At 43.5% G+C, this 26,882-nt stretch overlaps 1 protein-coding gene across 6 annotated transcripts in view; it reads right to left on the reverse strand.

Annotated features, from left to right (window-relative positions):
- The window catches only part of KCNJ14 (potassium inwardly rectifying channel subfamily J member 14), a 66,558-nt gene that overhangs the window by 25,028 nt on the left and 14,648 nt on the right, over positions 1–26,882 (reverse strand). For 3 of the 6 annotated variants that reach the window (XR_012802266.1, XM_075605395.1, XM_075605394.1), the window contains exon 2: positions 24,370–25,229. Coding sequence is in view for 5 of the 6 variants with exons in the window: in XM_075605395.1 (XP_075461510.1) it covers positions 24,370–25,098 (729 nt within the window). In the remaining variant the exon portion in view is untranslated. Of the gene's footprint in view, positions 1–21,268; positions 23,786–24,369; positions 25,230–25,771; positions 25,993–26,882 lie in introns of those variants that run through there. The other 3 variants (XM_075605392.1, XM_075605393.1, XM_075605391.1) reach the window with 3 other exon arrangements.

Here is a 26,882-nt window from a genome sequence, read left to right on the forward strand (position 1 = left end):
TCTTCATGCCAGAGGTCTTTCATGTTTTTGGTGTCTTGATGAGTATGAAGATTTGCTGTATGAACTGCCAGTCCAGATGTGACTGTTTCATCATTTCCATCTTTAAGTAAGTGTCTATATTTTGCCTGTTATTTGTATAATCTGTTGTGTTCACCTTTATCAAGGAATAAATTATATTTTATCATATCTAAGTCTCGTCCCAGTTCAACCCAGTTATAAATATATATTATATTATATATATTTTTGTGTATTATTAATAGCCTGTCACAAAGCTCCCGTCACAATCATCACATATGTTACCGAACTTGGAACACTGGTCAGGAACGGGACCCTCAGATGGTCAGCTGTGGATGGTCTCCGAGCGGCGTCTTCTCCCCTCACGGATGGTGGCTTCTCTCACAAGCAGCACTATCAGTCTATTCCGGAGCATGGGCCTCATCAGAGGAACCTCCCCACGGCAGGTGTAGCGTAAAGTCCAGAATCAGAGAGAGATAGAATACTCTCTTTTTGACTAATTAGTCCCACCGTGTATCAAAAAAATAAATGGTAAGTCCACAGGGTCGTAAGATCACATAGATATAGACCCAGAGATCAAGTGATGTTCTTAGGATAATACTGAATGCCCCAGACTAACACTGTGCAGTGCAACCTTTAGCATCGTCACAGTTAGTAAAACCGCTAGTAGGCGGTTCACCAATAGAACGAACAGCTGAACTTGTCACACACACACAAGGTGTTAAGGCTTCAGGGTTATTGCAAAGGCAAAAATTAGCAGAAATAGAATGCGTTTCGTTGCCACTTTGGGTGGGCCTTGACATTGGGAGAAAGGGACATCCGGGTATTGGTGCCTGGCACCCAATGTACTTTGGGGACACTCACTCGTGGTATCAGGTTGGGGCCTATATTACTGTGTGGTTCAGAGTACCGGGGTCTGCATTCAATAAAGTTGTTGTTATATACCTGTCTGTGTGTGTATCATTATTATTGTTCCTGTAAGGGGCCTATCCCACCACGTTGGGAACCCTTAGAGATGGAGGCGCTGCATCGATACAAACCAGAATCACCCCTGGCTCCCAGTGGCAGAGGCTCAGGCCTCCTGGTTGCCCACAGGTAATAGCAGCATTGGTAGTTCCTTCCCGGGTATGGGGAACAAGGGGTACATAACCAAAAGTCAGTCAAATCTTTTTCTGATTTAAAAAAAATAAAAAATAGCAAACACATTATAGGTGCTTTTTGCAGAACATTTCGTCTGGGAAGTTAAAAAACTGCACATGGAGGTAATAAAGTTATATGAAATCAGCTATAACTGAATAACTAGGCTTCTCCAACTTTATCTGTGTGTGGGGATCCCAAGACAATGCTTAGGACTCTGAGATAGACCATATATAAGTGATAACTGATAAATATTTATCAGTTATCAGTATGCATATAATCTCAACAATCCACTTACATTTATAGGTATATTGATTGTTCCTAAAACAGTAGGTTTGACAATGCTCTCTTGATGTTTCCTCTCTTGTATTTCTTTAGGAGCAAGCAGACCAGATTTATTTTGCACCTAAATAAGATGCTCCCAGAAAGAACTCATCCGGTGAACGGGTATCACAAGACAAAATGCCCAGGGGTCACTCACACACCAGGGAAAGTAAAGCTAGCTCTGGAGGGTATTTGGCAAGATCAAACCCTTTATTCAGAGTTTAGAATCACCCATTTAATTCAAAGGATGAGATTAAATCCCTTTAGGAAATCCTCTTATTCTAAGCATCAGGATATTAGCTGTGTGTCTGGTGTTTTCAAAAAGACTACAGCAAATGTTGATTGTTTTTCTGGGAAAGGTATATATGGCTGTTTTTATAGCGTTTCGCCCTTTATCCCCTCTAGCATATAAGAGGCAACTAAAACCAGCAAAGAACAAGCAGGGGATTGGTGGGACACGGACTCGAGGAAAAAATGTGAAACTAACCGGGTTAAAGAAAAAAGAAAAAAAGTTTATTAATTACATGTTAAAAGACACAAAACAAAATACAAACAATACAGAAAATCTCCTCCCATGCGTTTCACGCTCAGAGGGCGCTTTCTCAAGGAGTACAAAGGGGTAAATGAAAGGTAGACTATTTAACCCCTCCTTCTAAATCAGAAACAGCGAAAAGCATGTATAATTAAGCAAAAAAATGGCATATACTGGTGTAGTAAGTATATGTCGGACCTCGCCAATGAATACTATGCTGATTATAATGTCTGTTAAGCAGGTCACCAAAACGGATATGGTGTAATGTACACATGGTAAGGAACATGGGAACAGTATTGTCTTATCAAGATATAAAACTGCACAGTATAGATGAGAGCTCAAATGACCAGAAAGTTACAATCATGATCAGTAAACACTAGTTGTAATGGTTAACAAATAGGAACTACCCACACATTGCATAGTGCAGCAATGCGCAAACTGGGAGGGGGGAGGGGGGGTGCAGCAATGGGCAAACTGGGAGGGGGGGGTGCGGGCAGTTGCAGAGGTCCCGCGCTCTTCCCCGAGGCATTTTAATTAAATGCCGAGGGACCATGCGAGGCCTCTGCAAACTCTACTTACCGAGGTTCAGCCGGCTTCTGAACGCGTGACTATGACAACGTGGCGTCAAATGACGCCGTGGGGGTCATGTGACGTCACAGTTGCCATGGTAACGTGATGTCAAATGACGCCCTGGGTGACGTGACGTCACACGACTACGTGGCATCATTTGACGCCACGCGAGGTAAGGAGGGGGCGTGACCGGCAGAGCAGGCGGGGGGGTGCACAGCATAAAAAGTTTTTTGCGCGACCCCGGCATAGTGTGTTAATCATAAAAAAATAAACACACATATATATATTGATATGGATAAAAATATACAGTTTGACAACAAAAGGGAAAGAAAAAAGTGAAAACAGAGAGAGCAATAGATTTATCAATAACAGCTTTAGAAGTATCAAAAAGCTTGAGGATGGATAGCTAGTGTAACAAAAAGTATGTTATATTTGCTACACATATATTGTTGTGAAAGACAAAAATATCGTAGAATCACAACAAATAACAACACTGTGTGGCCTCTGGCTAAGAGGAACACAGCGTATATATTGGTATTATAGTATTACGCTCTCAAATGTTTACACAAGAAGAATATAAGTCACCCAATGGTGATATTGTTATAACCTAGAAAAAACATAAGAATGGCAACAGATGGTATTATAAGCATGACAATATAAAGTCAGGAATGTCCCTGTAACAGGGGACTTATCCCTGTTCAGAAAACTCGCCTCTAATCCAGCAGTGTGCTGGTTAATTGACCAGCACCTGGCAGTTTGGAAGCAGGAAGGGACAGAGAGGTCTTGAGAGCTGTAGACTGACAGCCAGACAACAAGACAACAAGGGGAGAAGATGTCTGAAAGCTGAAAGTGCCTTAGGACAAAAAGGCTATGCCAGGAGAGCAGAGAAGGATTCCCCCTACTGCTACCAGAGAGACAGATAAGCTTTACTTTCTAAGACTGTTGTATATCTGCACATATCAAACTATATGTTTGGGGCTGGGAAACATACTATCTAAAGGGAGCTCTGGACCGCATATATTTACCTAGAAATACTCCCAAGTGGAGCAGAAGCTTTGTTTAACCCCTTATTTGCATACGTTTGATGATTTTCATGTGTTAAGGAAGCAGGCGCAATAAAAGCCTTATTTTTAGTTCACCTTAAAACCAGTCTCTATTGCGTACCCCTGCACACGTCTCTTACATATGGTGTCAGAAGTTGGATGAGAGGTGGCCCTTGAAGTTCAAAGGGGCCCCGGAGACTGCCTGTGAAAAATGTTGTGCTTTTGCCTGCATAGTTCCTGTAAACAGTCTGAGCAACAAAACCAAAGAAACACATCCAGGCAGCAAAACTGCACTGCCTGTGAACAATGTTGTGCTTATTTTCCTGCATATAGTTCCTGCAAACAGCCTGAGCAACAAAGCAAAGAATCTCATGCAGCAGGGACCAGAATTAAAGGGATATACATCCAGGCAGGAACTCTACACTGCACTGAAGAAAGCCACAAAACCACAGATGGACTCTTTTCCCCAGTCCCAAGAGGAGAGAGAGAGACTGCTGAAGCAGGTAAACCTTACTTGCCTATCACAATGATGTGTAATATAGTATGGTTGTTGATAAAGGGGCTTTGCCTTCCAGCAGTAGTCAGGGTTCAAGAAGTGAGTTAGCGCTCCAGAGGAGCTAGGCTTTGTTTATTGTTTTCTTTAAAGAAAGTAAATAAATTGCGCTGAAGCAGTGAATACAGACAGTGACCAATCAGCGGTACTGATTCTGGAAGTAAAGGCTGTCACACCGCATAGGACTACCAGCTGTGAATGGAGTATATGCAGAAAAGTGTGAAAATGGATGCAAGACTGTGCTGAAGCAGGGAAACTTTTAAAGATGTGACCGACACAAGGTACTGATTCTGGGAATTTAAAATGGCTGCCCAGCTGAAGTCAAATACAGACTCTGCAAAAATGGGGAAGAAAATGTGTTCCTGGTGTAAAGAACCCCAACACACAGAGCAGTGTCCCTTCAGGCCTTATTCAGACGATGAGAGTGAATGCATTCACAGTACTGCTAATATTGTAAAACTTACCCAAGGGAAGAAAAAGTCTACAGAGATGCCTGTGAGAGCTGCGACCTCTACAAGCAAAATATGCCCACCTGTAGGACTACCACAATTTGGGGTTCTAGCAAATACCGTGATAGCTGCAATAGCGCCTCCTGAGGTCAGGAAGAAAAATACACCTGATAGCCCCAAAATGGAGGACAAGATGCGGCATTCCTGTAATGAACCCTACCCCATGGAAGAGTGGCCCTTCCAGTCCAATAAGGAGGAAGACATCTCTTACGGGGAACCCGAACCGAATCACACCCACAAAACACCCCAAGAATGGTGGGGGTGCCTGAACTCGGTAAGAACCGAAAAGACCGCTCCCTATGATGTCGAATGTGATCGGCAGGAGCAAGAGCGGGAACAGCAGGTCGCTGAATATTTACGCCACCTAACGCAACTGCAAGGAAAACATGGCGGATACAGTGAAGCTGCTGAAGTTTCAAATAAAGACGGAGACCTCAGTATCCCTGATGGGATGGAGTCGTCAAAAACAAAAAAGCGGGAAAAGAAAAAGAAAAAAGGGTCTTCACTTACCGTGGAAGGAACAGACACATCTGTAGATCCCGCCGCGGAAGAGAAGGGGGTCCGAAATGCCCTACAGCCTAGATAAAATTGAGAATTCGTCCCGCGGATGACCGAATATCCAGAGGGCCCAAGGCAGAAGTCGTGTACCCCAAAGAAGTGTCTGTCTGGTGCTAATAGTGAGAAACCCTCATCCAACCATACCAGGGAAGCGGAGCCGGAACCAATGAGTGACGATCCCTTGACCAGCCCTGAAGATGCCCTGAAAATTGCCAGGCTTGACTGTGATCTGCTCCGGGAACAATTGAAACTGAAGAAAGATGATTACGCAGAGCTACTGAAAAATAACATGAAGTTACAGAACTGTGCTCACGATATACTCTTTGGCCAGGACAGAATTGGACGATCTCAAGACTGAGCTAGATACTGCAAATGCTACTATTACCGCCATGGTGGAAAAGCAGAGCCAATCGGTTATATAAATGCTAAGCTGGAGCAGAAGTATGAGGAGGCACTGAAGGAGATTACGGTCTTTCAGCAAGAGGTTCACACTCTTCGCGTAGAACTGAATGCCTCACAACAGGAGGTCAACAGTGTCTGGACAGAGGTGGACGTATCTCAGAAGGAGGTTCATACACTCCGCAGAGCACTGGATGCCTCACACCATGAGATCAACAGTTGCCGCACAGAACTGGAAGTCTCCAGAAAGGAACTTCACAGTCTCGCTGAGGAGCTGGACATTTCAAATAAACTATCCTCCATCTTAATTTAGATATCAAAGTCTCTTAGAAGGAGCTTCAGACCCTCAACCGGGAGATGGAAGTCTCACGCCAGGAGACAGCCCGCCTCCAAACAGATGTGCAAAAATGGAAGGTGGACTGCAAGGAGGCCCTGAATAGTACAGAGACTGAAAAAAGAGAAAATGTAAGATTAAAAAAAGAAAATTCTGAGTTGACAGACCACGTCAATGGAAAGAATTAAAAGCTGCACGAGCTTGAAAAAATAAAGAAACTGTTGGAAGATGAAAAGTTTGAAGCAGAGCACCGACTGCAGAACCAACTGCAAGGTCTGCATACACACCTCCAGAATGCCGAGGAGAAGCAGCGAACTCTGCAGGAAGAAAATCTGCAGGCTGCTAAGGAAATACAAGTGCTGCAGGAACGTCTGATTACCCAGTGAGACCTCGCAAAGCAGCATGATAAACCGAAGGCTACCCTGGCCATCATCAAAGCATCGCTAGAGGCTAAGCTTAGAGGCCAGGTGACTCGGTACAAGAGGGAGCGCAAAAAGGTCCAGCACTGGGACGAGTATCTGCGGCCCAAGCGAAGAAGTTCACAGTGCTCCACAAAATAATGAATGATAGGTGGAAGCAAGCTCAGAGAAAGCACAGGGAAGAAATAAAGACCCTGAAAGGAGAATGGCAGGAAACACTCAAACAGAGTGAGACTCTGCAGACCAGTAAGTTACATATGCCTCCAATACGGGAAAAGGTGTTGGCTCTGCCCAAGCATCGGTATCCCACAGTAACTAATGCCCGTGAGGACAAGGGTACAGTGAGAGCTGGGGACACCACTCACCTTCAAAACAAGATTACAAAGTTTGAGCCACCTAAGAAAGCACTAGCCAAACCTGCAGCCGCCCAACAGGCAACAAACAAGGGTAGGGGTGCAGAATCAAAGCCAGAAGAATCCTTAGCTGAGGAAGCTGAAAAGATAGGACGTTCACTGGAAATTGAGCTGGAACCGCAACTCAATCCCAAAGAAGCTGAACTGGCGACTACATTGAATGAAAAAAGTGCAGGAAGACAGTTTCAAGAACTGAGGGCTCAGGTGGCTGTTCTTGGGCGCTCTTGTGATACCATGAAGTGGACATTTGGTGCTAAAGTGGAGTTCATGGGAAAGATGGCGAGAGAAAGCGATTTGCATAAACGCTCTGCGACTGTCGCCATACAGTCTGCCTACAAAAAGAGGAGCACCCGCCACAGGGGCTAAGCTCATGACCACGTGGTCAGTAGAAAGACTGGACTTGGAAAAAGTTCTCCTTGAGCGACTGAGGACTGCTGATCTCAAGCACCTTCTGGAGGAGACACTACTAAACTGGAGGAAGGGCTCCAATCCCAGTGGGACTGAGGGTTCTCCTCCGTCCACTCTCATTCAAGTCACTGAGATATCTCGAATGAGAGTGGAAGGATGGGCTTTGGCTGTGGCAAGCCCGAGCTTCCCACAAACAGGGGAGGTATGTAACAGGGGACTTATCCCTGTTCAGAAAACTTGCCTCTAATCCAGCATTGTGCTGGTTAATTGACCAGCATGTGGCAGATTGGAGGTTTGTTAGAGAAAAGGCTCCTCCTGAAACAGGAAGGAGAGACTCCTGAGCTCCCACGTGGGCTGAAACAGGAAGGGACAGAGAGTTCTTGAGAGCTGTAGACTGACAGCCAGACAACAAGACAACAAGGGGAGAAGATTTCTAAAACCTGAAAGCTGAAAGTCGCTTAGGACAAAAAGGCTATGCCAGGAGAGCAGAGAAGGATTCCCGCTACTGCTACCAGAGAGACAGATAAACTTTACTTTCTAAGACTGTTGTATATCTGCACATATCAAACTATATGTTTGGGAATGGGAAACATGCTATCTAAAGGGAGTTCTGGACCGCATATGTTTACCTAGAAATACTCCCAAGTGGAGCAGAAGCTTTGATAACCCCTTATTTGCATCCGTTTGACGATTTTTATGTGTTAAAGAAGCAGGCGCAATAAAAGCCTTATTTTTAGTTCACCTTAAAACCAGTCTCTATTGCGTACCTCTGCACACGTCTCTTACAGTCCCCTTATATAGTTCATTGATAGGGAGTTGGATAAAAGATCAGTATCAGGAATATAGATAAAGACCTTAAAGATTTAAAAACATCAATTATATCGATCATATCAATGATAGTAAATCATTGGACATATGAGTCGCTGTGTATGCAAAATTAATAACTGACTGCATAGAATACAATATAAGTATAGAAAAGGTCAATAGTGCATACACAACGAATCAATAAATTGAATCAATAAATTGATTACCGACATGGGAAACAGAGAGGGTATACATAATCCATAATGGAAACATTTCCAACTATAGAAAATATTTAAGATCCCATTCAGAATGTAACCCCTACGGCAGCGTTTCCCAAATGGTGGGTCGCGACCCGGCACCGGGCCACGGCACCAAAATTGCCGGGTCGCAGCGAGGCTGGCCGCGCGGTGTCTCCCGTCCGCCCCGCTCAAGTTAAAAAAAATGGCGGCGATTCCCCCCGCGGCCCCGCGCGCTTGCGCAGGGCAAGCAGGGCCCGCTCCCTTCCTCCCCCCCGTTCCCAACGTGGGACGGAGGAGGAAGTACCAGCTCCTCTGCGGCCCACACGTTACATGGGGGAGGGTGGAAGTACAAGCTCCTACTGTGGCCCGCTTCCCCCCGCGGCCAAGTGTCCCTGGCCCCCTCCCTCCCATCCACCCAAGTGTCCCTGGCCCCCTCCCTCCCACCTACCCAAGTGTCCCTGGCCCCCTCCCTCCCACCCACCCAAGTGTCCCTGGCCCCCAAAGTGTCCCTGGCCCCCTTCCTCCCACCGACCCAAGTGTCCCTGGCCCCCCCTCTAGTCACTGACATCCGTCGTTCCCTGTAATTCACTGTTTGTGTCTGTGTGCGTATAAGGGAGAGCGAGTGTGTGTGTATCAGTGTCTGTGTGTGTGTGTATCTGTGTGTATCTGTATCAGTGTGTGTGTGTCTGTGTGTGAATCAGTGTCTGTGTGTATCAGTATCAGTGTAAGTGTGTGTGTGTATCAGTGTCTGTGTTTGTGTGTGTGTGTGTGTAGCAGTGTCTCTGTGTGTGTATCAGTGTGTGTGTGTATCAGTGTGTGTGTGTAGCAGTGTCTGTGTGGCTGCGTGTGTGTCAGTGGCTGGGTGTGTGTGTCAGTGGCTCTGTGTATCAGCGGCTGTGTGTGTGTCTGTGTGTGTATCAGTGGCTGTGTGTGTGTGTGTGTGTGTGTGTGTGTGTGTGTGTATATATCAGTGGCTGTGTGTGTGTCTGTGCAGGCCCTATAGGCGATAAAATTTTTAGTGGGTCACGAAAAAGAAGTTAAAAAATAACCGGGTCACGGAAAAAAAAGTTTGGGAAACCCTGCCCTATGGCATAAGAGTGTCCAATGAAAAAATCCAATAAACCTCTCTTTTATAAAGAACATTTGTTCTATCACCTCCTCGTGTGTGCATTTTGACATGCTCTATGTCTATGGCAACACACTTGAAATTGGTAAGGGACCCTGACTGGCATATACTGAAATGCATAGAAACGGGATGTATCTGATCCTTTTTCAAAATAAGTCTCACATGCTTCATGATGCGAAGTTTAAAGGGTCTAGTGGTAAGACCTATATATCTTTTGTTGCACCCACAAATCAACATATAAATGACAAAATCGGTGTTGCACGTAATAAATGACAGAATATTGAATGTTTTGGTTCCCTCCATATTATCAAACACTTTAGTTTGCAATATGTTTACACATTTTGCAACGGCCACAGGGAAAACAGCCCATAAGCGTTGGACAGACATCTCTTGATTTGAATTGTTTATCTGATTTCCGCAACCTTGGAGATACAATATTTCCTACTAATACAAATACACTTGAGAACGCCTATGTCAATGCATCGGCCAAAAATAGAGAGGGCCTAGTTGATCCTGACCATGCACTTGTCTAAACCGAACTGATACGGGACGTGGGGGAGCTGCTCAGAAAAATTACACTGATTTCGACCCTCCATATTTCATCACACACTTCAGCAACCAGGCGAATCCCATTAAATTCATTATAAAAAAACAGTGGAGTATTCTTTCCACAGATCCACTTCCGCGAGGTATTGTATCAACAGACCCCACATTTGTGGTTAGGAAAACTCGAACACTGGGAAATATTGTATCTCCAAGTATGTGGAAATCAGATAAATACAACTCAAATCAAGAGATGTCTGTCCAACACTTCTGGGCTGTTTTCCCTGTGGCCGTTGCAAAATGTGTAAACATTTATTGAGAACTTAAGTGTTTAATAATGGGGAGGGAACCAAAACATTCAATATTCTGTCATTTATTACGTGCAACACCGATTTTGTCATTTTATATGTTAATTTGTGGGTGCAACAAAAGATATATAGGTCTTACCATTATACCCTTTAAACTTCGCATCATGAAGTATATGAGACTTATTTTGAAAAAGGATCAGATACACCCTGTTTCTAAGCATTTCAGTATATGCCAGTCAGGGTCCCTTACCAATTTCAAGTGTGTTGCCATAGACATAGAGCATGTCAAAATGCACACACGAGGAGGTGATAGAACAAATGTTCTTTATAAAAGAGAGGCTTATTGGATTTTTTCATTGGACACTCTTATGGGGTTAAATTCTGAATGGGATCTTCTTAAATATTTTCTATCGTTGGAAATGTTTCCATTATGGATTATGTATACCCTCTCTGTGTTTCCCATGTCGAGATTCAATTTATTGATTCGTTGTGTATGCACTATTGACCTTTTCTATACTTATATTGATTTATATGCAGTCAGTTATTAATTTTGCATACACAGCGACTCATATGTCCAATGATTTATTATTGTTGATATGATCGATATCATCAATGTTTTGACATCTATAAGGTCTTTATTTATATTCCTGATACTGACCCTTTTATCCAACTTCCTATCAATGAACTATATAAGGGGACATTCCTGACTTTATATTGTCATGCTTATAATACCATCTGTTGCCATTTATATGTTTTTTCTAGGTTATAACAATATCACCATTGGGTGACTTATATTCTTCTTGTGTAAACATTTGAGAGCGTAATAATATAATACAAATATATACGCTGTGTTCCTCTTAGCCAGTACCACACAGTGTTGTTATTTGTTGGGATTCTACAATATTTTTGTCTTTCACAACAATATATGTGTAGCACATATAACATAGTTTTTGTTACACTAGATATCCATCATCAACAAGCCTTTTGATACTTCTAAAGCTGTTATTGATAAATCTATTGCTCTCTATGTTTTCACTTTTTCTTTCCATTTTGTTGTCTAACTGTATATTTGTATCCATATCAATATATAGATGTATGTGTGTGTGTGTGTGTGTTTATGATTAACACACTATGCAATGTGTGGGTAGTTCCTATTTGTTAACCATTAAAACTAGTGTTTACTGATCATGATTGTAACTTTCTGGTCATTTGAGCTCTCATCTATACTGTGCAGCTTTATATCTTGGTAACACAATACTTTTCCCATGTTCCTTACCATATGTACATTACACCATATCCGTTTTGGTGTTCTGCTTAACAGACATTGTAATCAGCATAGTATTCATTGGTGAGGTCCGACAGATACTTACTACACCAGTGTATGCCATTTTTTTGTTTAATTATACATTATTTTTGCTGTTTCTGATTTAGAAGGAGGTGTTAAATAGTCTACCTTTCATTTACCCCTTAGTACTCCTTGAGAAAGCGCTCTCTGATCGTGAAATGCATGGGAGGAGATTTTCTGTTTTGTTTTGTGTCTTTTAACACGTAGTTAATAAACTTTTTTTCTTTTTTCTTTAACCCGGGGAGTTTCACATTTTTTCCTCGGGTCCGTGTCCCCTTTGCATTCTCTATACGATTGGAGTGATGCGTCGATGCTCTACTGATCCGTGGTAGTATACTTACATTCATCCCAAACGGACTATCGGCCAGTTGAACTGGAGATGCAACTCATCACCGCGAGGACTGCAGACACACACAAAGTACTTCCCAGGTGGGTCGTGACATAGAGGTAAAAACTTCCCTCTATTGGCATTACCGACACCGGTTGTTTTTCCCTTCAAGCTGCTTACCTCATATCTCAGCTATTCAGCATACTTGGCTCATCACATTCACTTACCCCTCAGTAATTACAGCTACTCCCAGCTGGCACCCGGCATACTTCAATATTATTGGACAGTCTTGTAGTAATAATAGTAATAATAATCATAATAACATGTTCTTGTATAGAGCTTCTAGTTCTTACAGAGACATTTTGCAGGCACAGGTACTTGGAGTTTATAATCTATGTTTTTGATGCCTGAGGCATAGGGAAATAAAGTGACTTGCCCAAGGTCACAAGGAGATAAAGTGACTTGGCCAAGATCACAAGGAGCCAACACTGGGAATTGAACCAGATTCCCCTGCTTCAAACTCAGTGCCAGTCATTTACTCACTGAGCCACTCCTTCTTTCTCTACAATATATGCTTATCCTGGAGCTAGGACCGGCGCTTTTGTCCATGCACTGCAACCTGCAGCTATTTTTTCTGTCTCTCAATCTTAGTCCTGCGTAGAAATGGGCAAATCCGTTTCCCAGATTTTCTCGCATTTTCACCCCCAAAATCCGTTTCGCAATGTAAAATCCGCAAACGGATTTGGTCGGTTTTAATCCGCACAGCTTCAGCAAAAACTGCCATTGGATACAATCCGTTGAAGGATTTGTAGAATTCAATCCGCGGACTCAGCAATCAGTGGCGGATTTTTAAGAATCCGTCAACGGATTGCTGAATCTGTGTATTGGATTCTACAAATCCGTCAATGGATTACGGAATCCGCGGAATGTATTGGTAATAATAATAAAAAATCGAATCGTCCTTTTTGAGATTGATCCTCTGAAATCCGCGGACCAAAGGAACCAAATTCGCCCAAAGAAAATCGCCCTTCTCTAGTCCTGAGTCTAGCAACAAATCGACATGCAGTATATAAGGATTCATATGATATCAGACGCATGCAAGATAATGACATTACTCACAGGCACATTGTAATAGCATGTTTATTTGATTATTGTAGACACCAAGCAAATGAATTTGCATGTGTTTGCAGCTGTAATGGCTGGGAGTAGGATGGAGAACTAGTGACCAGAAATGGTTATTTCCATAATAACAGGCCCTATGTGAAAATGGGGCAAACCAATGCAAAGATACTGCATCAAATGTATCAAAAAAAACAATGTGGGACGGCCGCTTTAAATGTGTAGGTTGGTTGAAGTGAAACATGAAAAAGTAATGATGTATTTAACGCCTGCTTTTTCTATACTGTCATAAACACAGGTATGTTTTTTCGTTTCTGTGAGAGCACTCTGTTGTGATGTAATAATTAGTTGGAGATATCAGGAAGTTCCAACCATACATTTCTGCTGCTGAATATACATTTCTGCTATGAGTAGCACCTGCATATACAGTACTTATTTCCATATTAGTGGGGGGGGAGGAGGAGGAGTAATGCAGGAGGAGGTTTCAAGCTATTTTCACTACTGAATTGAAATAGAAATGAGAGAACAAGAGGTATGTTACTTTATTTCTTCTGATTTATGAGCTGCCTAGAAGTTTTGCATTGAGCTGAAATCGTTTTATTGCCATTTAAACGAAGGTGGCTATCTATTGATTCTGTTATGAAAAAACTTGAGCTGCTAGTTCCCTTTGCCTTAATCTAGCCCAGTGTATAAAGAGGTTGTGTAGGGTAAGTACTGTACAGTATGTTATTTAAACGGTGTATGCATGTGTTGTACACTGATCTTTATATTAGTGTTATTTTAAATATTTGACTGGGTGACATTCGCTACATTAACCCTTGTGTGGGCAGTAAAGCCAGTCCCTCTGGTCACAAAGGGGTTAAAAGTGAATGCACTGTAAGTACTGTACATTGCAGGCATCTGCAGTACTGCAAGAGCATGTAATTGAGAGCAGCAACAAATCCATGAATATGCTTTCACATGTTTTATTATCATGTACCACCAGCATTTATTAGGGATGCACATTTGTTTTAGCCTTTCATTGCTTAGTGACGTCTCGCATACAGTTACTAATCGGCTTTCTGTTGACGGTATCACCCATGCGAGTTTCTCAATCCAAAGGGGATTTCTCTGAGCTATTTTCTAACCGCCTGACGTAACAAACGGTTTAGGAATCCTACATCCAAGTGACCGTATCTGATTAGCTCATTATGATCCCCAAGAAGTGTTAACACGAAAGCCAGACTGTCGCATTTTGTGCCTGAAGCGTTTGTGACAAGTTTATCTAAAGCATTTATCAAAATTAGACGGCACTTGTGTGAGACTGTCAGATCTGTTTAGGGATTATTGTGTATAATTTCCCACAGTAAATGCAGGTATACAGCTGCCAGCACAGCACTGAATTAAGTAATGGGTTATTTCCAATACAAATGGGATTCTTTTGGTTGAAACCTCACTTTTTTACCCCAGTGTAAACCTAGAGCAGTGGTTAAATAACTGTAATCACCTCTCTTCATCAGGTTTTAAATTCAGTTATATAAACAAATTAGAACTATTCAAACATTGTCAAAAGAATATTCTGCACTTGGGTGGTTGTGTTGTATAGTTTTAAACGGCTTTAGCTGACATTTTGCTCCAGTTCGTTTTTAGTGTTGTTTTAATTCTTGGTATGAGTAAAAACCTTACGTAGTCTGTCCCTGCTTCAGACTGTGGTTTGAACCACAGGCTCACAGTACATCTCTGTTTCCTTTTGTGAGCTACAAGACGAGCTCTGCTTTTTGTTTTTTCATCCTGTAGGTAACCTTGTTAATCTACACGATGTAGACTATGAGATGACCATTTTTTTTGTTTGCCAGTCCAGCACTTGTGCACTATTCTGGCACTGGAATCCAAGGCCTGCTCTCTCTTATCAGCCACACATACCTCCAGTTTATGTAAAACTCTTCCACAAGTCCCCTATTCAAAAGGCCATCAGTCTTCCCTGTGCTGGACAAGATTTTGGTCTCATTTATTTGCATGGCGCTAAACGCTACTCCAGCACGGGGAAGACTGTTTCACCGCATATTGAATAGTGACCACAATTCAGGAAAAAGAGTTGAGCAGAAGCCCTGCAAATTATGGCGGCAACTGGCAACACAAATCCCACATAATGTTGGACACAGTGTTTTTTTTCACTGTAAAAATTGGTAGAACATCGAGAGCTTCCCTTTTAATACAAAAGTAATAAACACATTTTTTTAATAACACCAGATTTTCAGCAATTAAATGTAGTGAAAAATGCTTTAATTTATGGCATTAGTAGACCGGGCTACAAAAATGGGGTACCTCTGACGCGTTTCGCGCTGTAGGAGCGCTTTATCAACTCTTTGATAAAGCGCTCCTACAGCGCGAAACGCGTCAGAGGTACCCCATTTTTGTAGCCCGGTCTACTAATGCCATAAATTAAAGCATTTTTTATTTGCAAGCAGCCTCCAGCCCTTTCATTTTCTCAGCAGTGCTCCACCACTTTCTTCTCTACTTGGATTCATCCTATTGGAAGGAGGCACGCTATACCAGTCCAGGAAAGTCTCGTGAGTTACTCATTTTTATGATTGCAGTTCCATTACTAAATGTCATTATAATGTCTCATGCCTATGGGTTGAGGGGTGCCGTCCCATAAGTGGGTGTGGGGTGTGCTCTCTTCAGTGAGGGTACATTTCACACACCTGCTGTGGTGCTTGCATACCACTCTATTACCCTATCATATGGCTATCAAATGAGCATTTAGGACTTTATATACTGCATAAGACGTATACTCGTACCTGGACACTCATGCTATATTGCACTACCCTGCAGAGACATTTGTAGCACCCACAGGGATTCATTTCCCATTACCTGCTAAATGTAGTGAAAGTTGGATCGCCCGTGTAGCCAGGTATCCCCTGGGCTATTAACCTGCCCTGCCTAACACATAAGCCCTGGTACCAGCGCAGGCAGTGTTAGAGTTAATCTCGGCCATCTGCAGTAAACAACTCCCTAGATGTGACAGGGGGGTGGTCCAAGGCCGAGGTACTGGCCATAATAAGGGCGGCGACCTGGGACCCTCCCCTAGGCACAAAAGGGGGCTGCAGCCAAATAAGTGTGAGTGTGTGTAAGTGTAGAGCCAGGGCTATAGTTCACCTTCCTTCCCCTCCATCAGGTGAGTGGGATCATCTACCCCATACTCTACTAGGGTGTATGGGAGTCAGGGATAGACCTTTGGGGCCTCATGCCCTGGGGGTTGAGTCCAGGGACCAAAGAGTGCTGTATGATGTCAGTGTAATGTATGCTGTGCATTGCTGTATGAGAATAAAGACCACAGTTCTCGTTATACTCCTGCCTGAGACTGCAGTTATTCAGGGGGAGGTGAGAGTGTTTTCCAACAGGGGATTGCACCTATTCCTGATAGGCCCTGTTGGAAGGGAGGTGCTGCACACAGAAGAGAAGTACCAAGCACCAAAAGCCTTTCCTGCTTATCCCCAATACCACCAGTGGATTTTCAGAGCCTCCTGTGAGCCTAAGGTAGCACCAAACACAGGTAACAAGCAGTGAATTTCCCTTAGGGTGGGGGAACATGTGTTACATGTGGAGGTGCTGTTGAGATACCACCAGGACAGGCTTTTCCAGAAAAAGAATGGGATATGAGCTGGGGGAGAAGTGAGATCAGTCACTGTATCCTAGCTAAGTATACCCAAGCTGATGAACGGTCCAGGGGGGCTCTAAACCAAAAATCTTAGTTCATGCCAGACTGAGAGGTGCTTGAAAACCACCGTATCAGGGCTGTTGCAAGAGGAATTATGGGTGGTAGACCTGGTATTGCTAGGGCTCTTGAGATGTGAGAGGCTAGAATCGCTTGAAGGAAAACCATTACATGAATATCCAAAATAAGTACAATATGTGCAGGTAGTGTCCAAGGAGAGGCTCTTGAAATTCAGGAGGCCAGAACTTCCGTTTGAGAAGATGCAGCAATACTATAGCGGTCCCCAGCACAGGGAGCCGCCGTGTGCGCTATCTGAACTGTATCATATAGTCCACGTATGTGCAGTGTCTCAAGGGGGCTTTATGGGATCTTCAGGACCGGATCCCCCGTGAAAGACAGCTACAGCGTGTGAAATGGCGGTTTTGGCAAAAAACAGGAGAATCGCGTGGCAAGCTTTGCAAGATGCAAGCTTTCCTTTTGCAAAATTGTGCAGGGCTTGGCGCGGAGCGAAAGCCGTGCCCTGTAATGTGAGTGGCTTGGCACGAAAGCTGTAGCCGCGCCCATGTTCTTTGTGCCTGTACTCATGGATCCACCAGGGGGAGGAGGCAAGTGATTACTGCGTCACCACTAGGGGCGTAGCCGGACACAAGCTACCACACCCTCAGATGCACATGGTAACTTGACAGAGACAGAGCTACTTGAGACTGCTCCTGCTATACCACTATTATGGCAGAGAAAGCTGCTCCCTTGTATACCCTACCAGGAGGTGGTATCCTGCTGGTACAGATCAACGGGGAGGACTTTCTGCAGGGTGTATGTTCACAATGTGATTGCAGCGGCGGGGAACTGACTGTAAAATCCCGCTGCAAGAGGTGCAGAATGCCTCATCTGCAGCCAGTACTGCCGCCACCACCCACGCCTTCCCAGAAGGATGTGCGGGTCTTCTATGATTTAATTTGCAGCCTAAAAAACTCATGGAAGCTGCCCCTCCCAGAGAAGAGTTGGGCTGCATTCTGGCTCACTACGATATGTGCCACGCCGATAGGCGGTGCAGTACAAAGGGCCAAAGCTGTGACTACATGGCCTGGTTTGAGGAATTGGAAGCGGGTTCCCTTGAAGCGGCTGCTGAGGAGGAATGGAGTGGTACCAATCCAAATCCTGATAGTGACTATGTGTGTGAAATAGCTGGTGAGCTGCTGTGTCAGGACGGACCCATTTCACCCTCCTTAGCGGAGCAAGCATGGGCGCACTACCTGCGAGCTACTACCGGTGCCATACTAATGCCCCAAAGGTCTTCTTCAACTGCTGTGGTTCCTGAGAAGCCCTTACCTGATATTCTGGTAATGAGTGTGGCGTCCTGTTGAAAGCTACTCACAAAAATGTCAGACGCTGTGCTAGAGGAGATCGAGACTGGAGGCCCCATCGCAGTGCTCCTGCCTGAGTGTCACCATATTGTACCTGCAGTGGTGAGAACAGCTGCTCGTATGAGAGAGAACTCCGCCAACCATCGGTGACATCATCGGGGGCAGCCCAACCCAAGCGAAAGAAGTCCGCGGACCCGGAGGATCTTCATGAGGCGTCGGAGGTGCCTGCTCCCAGCCGGGAGTTCCCCGAGACGACATCATCCCAGCAGAATGGTGAGGATACATCCGATCCCCAGGTTCCGGTGATGAGAACGGCCTACCTGACCGTCGAGGGTGCTTCGGTCCAGCTTATTTCTGTGGAGGCGGCCATCTTGGAGATACTGGACAGTACTTCTTTTTTTTTTTCCAGTTGATGCTGCCACCCTTCCAGTGCTACTGGAAGACGTCATCCCGACCTCGGCCGCTGGGGCAGAAACGGAAGTCATGACCTCCGCTCCGGTGAGTGAGGCCGTCAAATTTCTTAAACAGAGCCGTGCCCAAAGTAAAGCCATGGACAGACACGCTGCCAAGGACACTGCCCCTAACAAGGTGTTAGCGATGATGGGCCGAGGTAGGCGCAAGGCCTCTAAGGCATTGGAACAGGACATTCTACCAAGCCCTACCCAGGACAATAGTATATGGGATGCCTTTGATGATGATGTGCTTAGGGGTGGGTTGTCTGACTATTATGTCTTCACGGGAAGGTTGCTGTAACTCTAGTAGTTCTAGACCACCATCTATTGTGGGTTCAATGCGGGAAGAATGTAGTGCGAGGGCTAACGCTAGTACCAAGAAAGTATTACCATGGTGGGACCCCTTGTTTCAGGGATATGTGGATCACTGGTGGGATGAGGGAGAATTTACCCCAGAAGAAACATTAGAGATCCTTAGGGATCGTAGTAAGGATATAAGACAAGGGATTGTAACTCCTTCCGGGCTGGAGGTGGTTCAGAAAGAGATCTCAGTGTCAGAGCCACTATTTTGGGTGCTGACAGGTCAAGCTGGTGGGAAGAACTTAATCAAAAATAGCCGGGCGGATCGTAGCGTGGTCCAACATTATATGAAGTCACACGGCTACGATTACCCTTACGTTCCTGAACCCCTTATGAGAGAGACGGAGGCCCATAGGGAGGAATGACTCAGAGAAGCTGTGCTAGACTACCTAGCTGCCCGCTGTGTAGTGACATATTATTACAACGAAGAAAAAGTGTCCTATCTAATGAGTGTCTGGAAAGTAGGCAGGAACATTTATATGGACCGGGTCAGCGTTGCTTTTCGGTCACTGAACCGGATGGTGCGGGCAGGAAGGTTTGCAAAAACAAGAAACAAAGAAGTCCAGAGCAACATCCAGTGTGACAAAAATGCACAGTGAAATATCTATATATCTCTTGAAAAAGGGTAATTTAGTTAACCCTTTTGCCAAAGCGTATAAGCCTGCGAGCTACTTTCAAGGCATGACCTGTTCGCAGGTCCTAACACTAACTGATTAAAATCCTTATTTACCTCTATAATTAGAGGCAGGATGGTCCTGGCATTGAACCTGTCACAACAAGCACTCTTTTTGACACACACACCCACAGACAAATATATATATATATATATATATATATATATATATATATATATATATATATATTGTGGTACATTTGGGGTGTTCTGAGAGCTTGCAGGGTGTGTTGCTTGAAGGTTAACAAGCCTGAGCCTGGATGGGGAAGGAGTGGCTAAGTGAGTAAAAACACTGACTGGCACTGAGTTTGGTGCAGGTGAAAGTGGTTCAATTCCCAGTGTTGACTCCTTGTGACCTTGGGCAAGTCACTTTATCTCTCTGTGCCTCGGCACCAAAAACATAAAATGTCTCTGTAAAGCACTACAAACTATTATTATTATTATAAGGCTAAATCTAGAAGAAAAGCAAGAAGTCCTCTTTTTAAAGAAACAAAGAAGACTCACCGTAAACTGCTCTTCAATCAACGGAGGATCCACCAACCGACAGACAGCCAGGATGCATCCGGATTGGATTTATTGTTCAATATTGATTTTTTTTTTTAGTTTTTGGTGCCATCGGACAGAGCTTAAGTTTTCATGTTTTTTAGGGATTTTAATTACCGTGTTGGCCTGAATATAGTACGGCCTTGCACATAATGCAACCCTAAGGTTTTGAAGGTGTTCTACATGAAAAATTAAAGGTGTTAAGCTGCACATATAATACCAGTACAGTTTTTAGGAAAAAAACATAGCACTATATTCGGGCCAATATGCTACTATTGGCCATCGGGTGAGGATTGTTTTCTTGGTATTTTTTATGGTTGAGCATCGCCCCTTTATTGGAATTATCTGCTGGTGCCCCTGAGCAGGGCCGGCAGAGAGTTTGGTAGGGCTTGGTGCATTTGGCTACTAAACCTATTGTCCATTACTGGGTGGGATGGGGGTAGTTGCCCCTGGGTGGCTAGTTAGGCCTTTCGGGGGAAGAGGAGTGGAGGGTTGTGGCAGGAGGGGTTAACCCCTTCATTACCTTAGCAGTTATTTAGGCATTACTTAGCAATGCTTTACTAGCCACTAAGGTAATGAAAGGGGGTAAGTAATGTATTATACTATTGTACATAAAAAAAATTATTCTAGGTTACCATTGAAGGCAACATTGGCAAACTGGACCCCGATTGAGAGGGCTTATGTAGCCACAATGCCAGTCAATGGTTTTATGGTGAATATTTATTTTGAAAGTATTTTTTATGTATTGGTGTATTTTTCTTCTCAAATGCCCAAAAGCACGATTAGCCACATTTGGCTAATAGGGCAATTGGCCATTCATCTAGAAGGGGGAGGGTGATAGTGGTAGTTGCCCCAGAGAGGGCTTATCCCTTGATTATGTTACCTTAGCGGTTAGTAAAGCATAGCCGTTTTTAGTCATGACTTGTTGACCCGTGGGCTACAAAGGGGTTAATATGCACTGTAGTGTATTTTAATTACTATTTTATAATCTATTTCAGGTTGGTTTAGCTTATCTGGCCAATATATTGGCCATTACATCCATAGGAAAGACAGGGCCTGGAGTAGGTGATAAAATCTTAGTTTAAAAAAAAAAAAAAATTAAAGCAGGGGGCCTCTGGAGCTGAACCCCATTCATTTCAGACCCGGGGAACCCCTGCTTCCTACTCTGTAGGTGCTGCCGGTATCGCTCTGGTGTTTAAATGTCATGGCTTCCTATTGGCCCGTGTAACTGAGACAATTAAGCCCGAGTAGGAGATTCCTGCAGATGGATTCTTAACAATCGTTTTTTTTTTAATGCCCAACCCCGCTGGCGGTTTTGGGGGGTGGGGGGGCGTATTTGGACTGGTTCACCGATCTCTAGTAAAACTGTCACAAAGGGCTGCATTCTGCTGAAAGAAATGTACCAATGCAATTACATGCTAGGATCCAGTATATATTATTTAATCCCATTCCAACAGAAACATTGGGTGACACATATTTTGCTTTCAGAAAAATGTACGTCACACTAATCCACACAGCTCATTAAATTATGTTGATCAGTTTTCTGTTTGTATGTCCCAACTACTCTAAGGACCATGGCTGAAGTGGAGGAGGCTATCCGTCATGGAGATTTGTTGGATGATTCCACGTTCTGTTTTTCTAATGAAACCCTGAATCAATCTGCATGAGCATGATGCATCATGCGATGCAAGTCAGGAGGAATTTTGTTCCCCAAATTATTTGACCAGATGTCAGCTGTCTACAATAGGGTGAAGATGGAGTGTGGATATATGTTTTAGCAGCAACGCCATAGGTTTCTTGCACAGGATTGTACTCCATGAATGTCTAATCGTAAACTCTCACATGCAATGTCTGTGCAGCAGTGACGGGATAAGATATTCCAGACACTTTTCGTAGGTCATAACTTTTGTATTGTTCCTTGAACATAAAAATAATAGAAAAAACCTGTTAGCATCCAAAATATATACTTTATTTGCAAACATTTCAGTAAAACATTTGAATGTATCATCCCATCCAGTTTCAGTACATTACAGATTGAAAGTATAGTCTTGGGCACTTTATTCTTACCCTCATTAAGTAAATGATAAAAATGTATTATACTTAATAAGGAATCTCATGCATCTTCCCTCTGAAATGTTTTATCCAACATACCTTCTACAGTGGAACAATATGTATTGAGTACATAGTAATCTTATGCTCCTTTTAACTCACATTTTCCACAATCAATAAAAACAATTCTATTTTTATAAAAAAAAAAATTTAACTATTGCAGAAGATGGAACGAGAATAGTTCTTTGGACATGTGAAAAATGAAATGTTTCATAATTGTAGGCCAATGGGATGGAAGATGAGTGTACTGGATTTTGAAGTCTACATTATTATATTTATCAAATGTTTTACCGGGAAATAATACATTGAGAGTTACCGCTCATTTTCAAGTATGTCCTGGACACAGAGTTATGATGACCTTGCAGCATCATTTTGTATTTCTCAGTAAATAATGGTCTTTGTTAATGATTGTGATGGTTTGGGGGGGAATGTGTCTACACTTCACAGAAGTCATTGGTGTCCCAGGTAGAACAAGACATTCTAGTCTTAGTAAAGAGTGTTTCAGTATACGGACATTTGATGCTTTGACCGCTAAGAACATTGATTTCCTCCTGTGCTTGATAGGTCTGAACTGTAATTGAGCAACAAACTCTTGATGATTATTAAGGGTCACCAGGCAAGCAGCATGTGCTGAAAACAAGGAACATGTAATATAATCAAGCAGCCTAGTGTCAAAGAGCAAAGAACTGGATCCTTGGATCATTGACCACTTTCACAAAGCTAGATGTTGAAAAGAGCGCCTGCAGTAGCTTTGTGCAAATCATAGTCAGATCAGTCCTGTGAGCAAATATGACATTTTCCCCTTAACATTAGTATTTTTTTTCTGTAAAAAAAAAAGCCATTTCCTTCAGAATAACATGACGATATCATTCCTTATGTCTGACTTGAGCAAGGAGATCTTCTTCTCACCATTAGCAGACATACATGTAGCTGCTGTACTCAACAGAAACCATCTAACGAATGGACAAGTTACAAACATTTTTGTAGCAAATCATGTTAATAATATTTCTTCCAGCGGATCAACAACCCTAAGCATGTCTAGCTCAAGTGAAGCATGTGGTGTTGACATGTTGGTGTCCAAAAGAACAGGTGACTCTTCATTACAGATGCAGTTAAGTGCCACTTCATTCTCATAGCAGAAAGAGCTGCGAACCAGCAGGGAATATTTCCTCTCGGAAAGCTCCTTGGCGCTGCATGTGGGTGTATTGGGTATATCGTAGGTGCGATGAAAGTGTAGGTAGTCCACCTCATAGTGATTGCGTTTCTCAAAGAGGACGGGTTCAAATCTGCTACCCCAAATGATCTCGGAGGGAAGATAGGAGCTGCGACATTGTGTGGTCATGGCTGTGGCCTCTACCATGCCTTCAAGGATTACGACTATCTCAAAGTTAGCTGTCTCCAACTCTGCTTTACCAAACTCGTATAAGGGACTCTCTTCATCAATCTCATGAACAATGGTTATTGGAGACACCAGGAAGATTCTGTCAGTGCCACTGTCAAACCCAACGTTGACATCTGTGTTATCCAGGGGGATGTACTCTCCTTCAGGAGTGACCCTAGGCTGGTTATAAAATAGTACAAAAAAAGAGCCATAAGAACTAAAACACATCCTAAAAAAAGAGATGTCAATTTAAGATGCCTAGCACAATTCTCATAATACAGTACGTTTCCTTTTCATTTTGTACCACAATTAATCAGTCTAGAAAATGTCTTTGTAAGTTGACTGGATTTGATGTGATTTCCCTTTTACACTAAAGGAGAAGTGCCTAAATAATCTGAACAAAGACTTGCTGTTCTGCAACTGTTAATATCTGACTTCATGTAGTGTTGCTACTCCATATTCAATTTGTAGTCTGACTACAGATTCTATGTTTCTGTAACTATAACTCCCATCCCTGGGATATACTTGCCAAATCAGGAAAGTTATATAAATCTAGAATGTAATAATTTCTTTTACTCTAAACGTTCTTTAATATGTTACTTGAGCAGCTTTCTAACACACGCTAGCCCATACATTCCATGGTCGCTTGTCTATAGACTATATACTGTCCCTAAGCTTAAGGAAACTTGTATTATGGTTTCCCATGGTGGGACCTTTGTAGAATATAGGCGAAACTCCCCAATAGTAAAATAATGAGTTTTTACCTGCAGAAGCTGGGCCCGTACGTGTGCCTCCACCAAATGACTCTTCCGAAGGTTCCCAACTCGCCACATAAGACACAATTTGCCATCTCTTAGTGCAATAACAGCGTTTTCAGTGAAAACAAGTGTTTCATTCCTCTTTTTGGGTTTGGCTATCTTTACCATGATAGCGCCAATGATGAAGGCATCAATGATACACCCCACAATGCACTGTAGTACCACAGTCAACACAGCCAATGGACATTCCTCTGTCACGCTTCGGAATCCGTAACCAATAGAAGTTTGGGTCTCTAACGAAAACAGGAAGGCGGCCATAAAGCTGGTGACTTGCAAAAAGCATGGGGAAAATGGGATCTCCTCAGATCCAGGTTCAGGTGGTGGGGCCAGGTCTCCATGCAAAGAGGCAATAAGCCAGAATGTGAAACCAAAAATAAGCCAAGAGACCACGAAAGTAAGGGAGAAAATGAGGAACATCCATCTCCAGCGTATGTCCACACAGGTGGTAAAAAGGTCCGTCAAGTAGCGTTGGCTCTTCTCACTGAGATTTATAAACTCTACATTGCAATGACCGTCTTTCTGGACAAAACGGTTGCGCTGGCGTGTAGGCTTAGTATGAATCTTCCCATTACGGTAGGTGGTTGGCTTCATGCTCTGTGTCAACTCCGATTCTTCCTCGCGGAGTGGATCAGGGATATCTGTACTGAAACGTCGAATGGCACGTGCTACCCCCATAGCCAGAGTGCCTCGGGGGAGGATGGTGGTGCTACCCAGCCTGGCGGTGGGAAGAAGCAGGACAGATGAGAAAAATGGTTCCCTGGCAGTTCTAAAGGCACAAGTTCATAATGTTCTGTTTTTAACCAGTCCTACAGCAAGAGAAAGAGAACATATTTGTAACATAAACCTATGAGAAGAAACCCACTTTTATTAATGGCCATTGAGATACGCTAATTGTTGGGAATTCAGTTGAACTTTTTCACAAATTTAGCTTGCCATTTTGTTTTTTACTACTTTTAATTTTTTCATGGAAAAAGGCCACATTTCGCATATATATATACAGTATATATGTGTTTGTGTATGTAAATATGCAGTGTTCGACAAACCTATACATTTGCTCGCCCCGGGCGAGTGGATTTAACCCCCGGGCGAGTAAATATTGGCCCAAGCAGCACACGTTTGGTACTAGGTGGCGAGTAGATTTTTTTGTGTGGCGAATAGATTTTTTGGTGATTTGTCAACCACTGTAAATATGTATATATATATATATATATATATATATATATATATATATATATATAATTTAACAAGTACCCCCCTTTTTGTTTTATAAATACATGTTGGGAACCAGGGGTCTCCTTGAGCCACCACCACTCTGTTCCGGGGAATTCCTGGCTCCCAAGATACTTACTGGTGAAGTTAGTGGGTTTAAATCTCTCAGGGGAAACAAAATGGCTGCCAAATCTCGAGCCAATAGAAAGCTCCTACGAAATCAGTTGTAACTTCCTATTGGATGGCCATTTTCATCCCCTTTTAAAAACCAGGAAGTGACTTCACCAGCATCTCGGCAACCGGGAGGTTTCCGGAGCTCAAAATCGTACGTCAAGTCTGGAGGACTACCCGGTTCCAATCCTGAAAATAAAAAATGGAGGTTAATTTATGGTAGATTGCTCCTTTTTAATTGAAAAAAAGTAACTTCTAACTTTTAAACAACCAAAATGTGGAAAACATTCTGCGACTGCAAATGTATATATGTAATATCAATATATATTTCATTATATATCATTTATCATCAAAAAATGCTTGGTAACATCTAAGGTGTTTTACTGTAATTGGCATTTAATTTATTTTTTATTTAAAGAGTCAGTCCAAGCAGCACTTTAAAGAAAGAAAAAGAAAAAAAAAAAATATATATATATATATATATAGATGTAAAAAGATCACCTGTGAGCACATTCACATGTCTAAGGCTAAGGCCCCGCTGCCTCATACCACGTGCCCGCACTGCAGACAGGCGGCGCGTGGAGAGGCACTTGACTGCTATCTGCGGTCTGTAGGGAGTGGGAGCTGGAGCGGGGGGCGTGGCCAAAATGGGAAGGGTGGGCACGGCAATGATGTCAGGGGGCGGGGACATCACACTGTGCCAGGGGTTCCCTCCCCCGCCTCCCCCTCTCGTGCATCTGCTGACAGAGTATGAGGAGAGAGTCTGTGGGAGGGAGCAGGGGGGCTCCCTTGGTGCTGCAGCTGCTTTCCCTCTCCTCTCCCCGAAGCCTCCCCTCCTCCTCTCCTCATTGGCTCAAAGCCACACCACGTGACGCGTCGCCGCTCGGGATTACAATTCTCTTGCATCCCCTGGCGGCTGACGCGTCACAGCGTGTAGTGAGCCGTGCAGGGAGGAGGGACTGGGACCTGCTCGGGAGGACACCATCAGATGGTGAGTAGCGCGCGCCGCCGGACGCAGCGGGACCAAAGCCTTAGGCAGGTCTGCAACCCTGACTTTCACCATTATCACCCATTATACA

The sequence above is a fragment of the Ascaphus truei genome, chromosome 6 (genome assembly GCF_040206685.1).
Source record: "Ascaphus truei isolate aAscTru1 chromosome 6, aAscTru1.hap1, whole genome shotgun sequence".
NCBI classification, from domain to species: domain Eukaryota; kingdom Metazoa; phylum Chordata; class Amphibia; order Anura; family Ascaphidae; genus Ascaphus; species Ascaphus truei.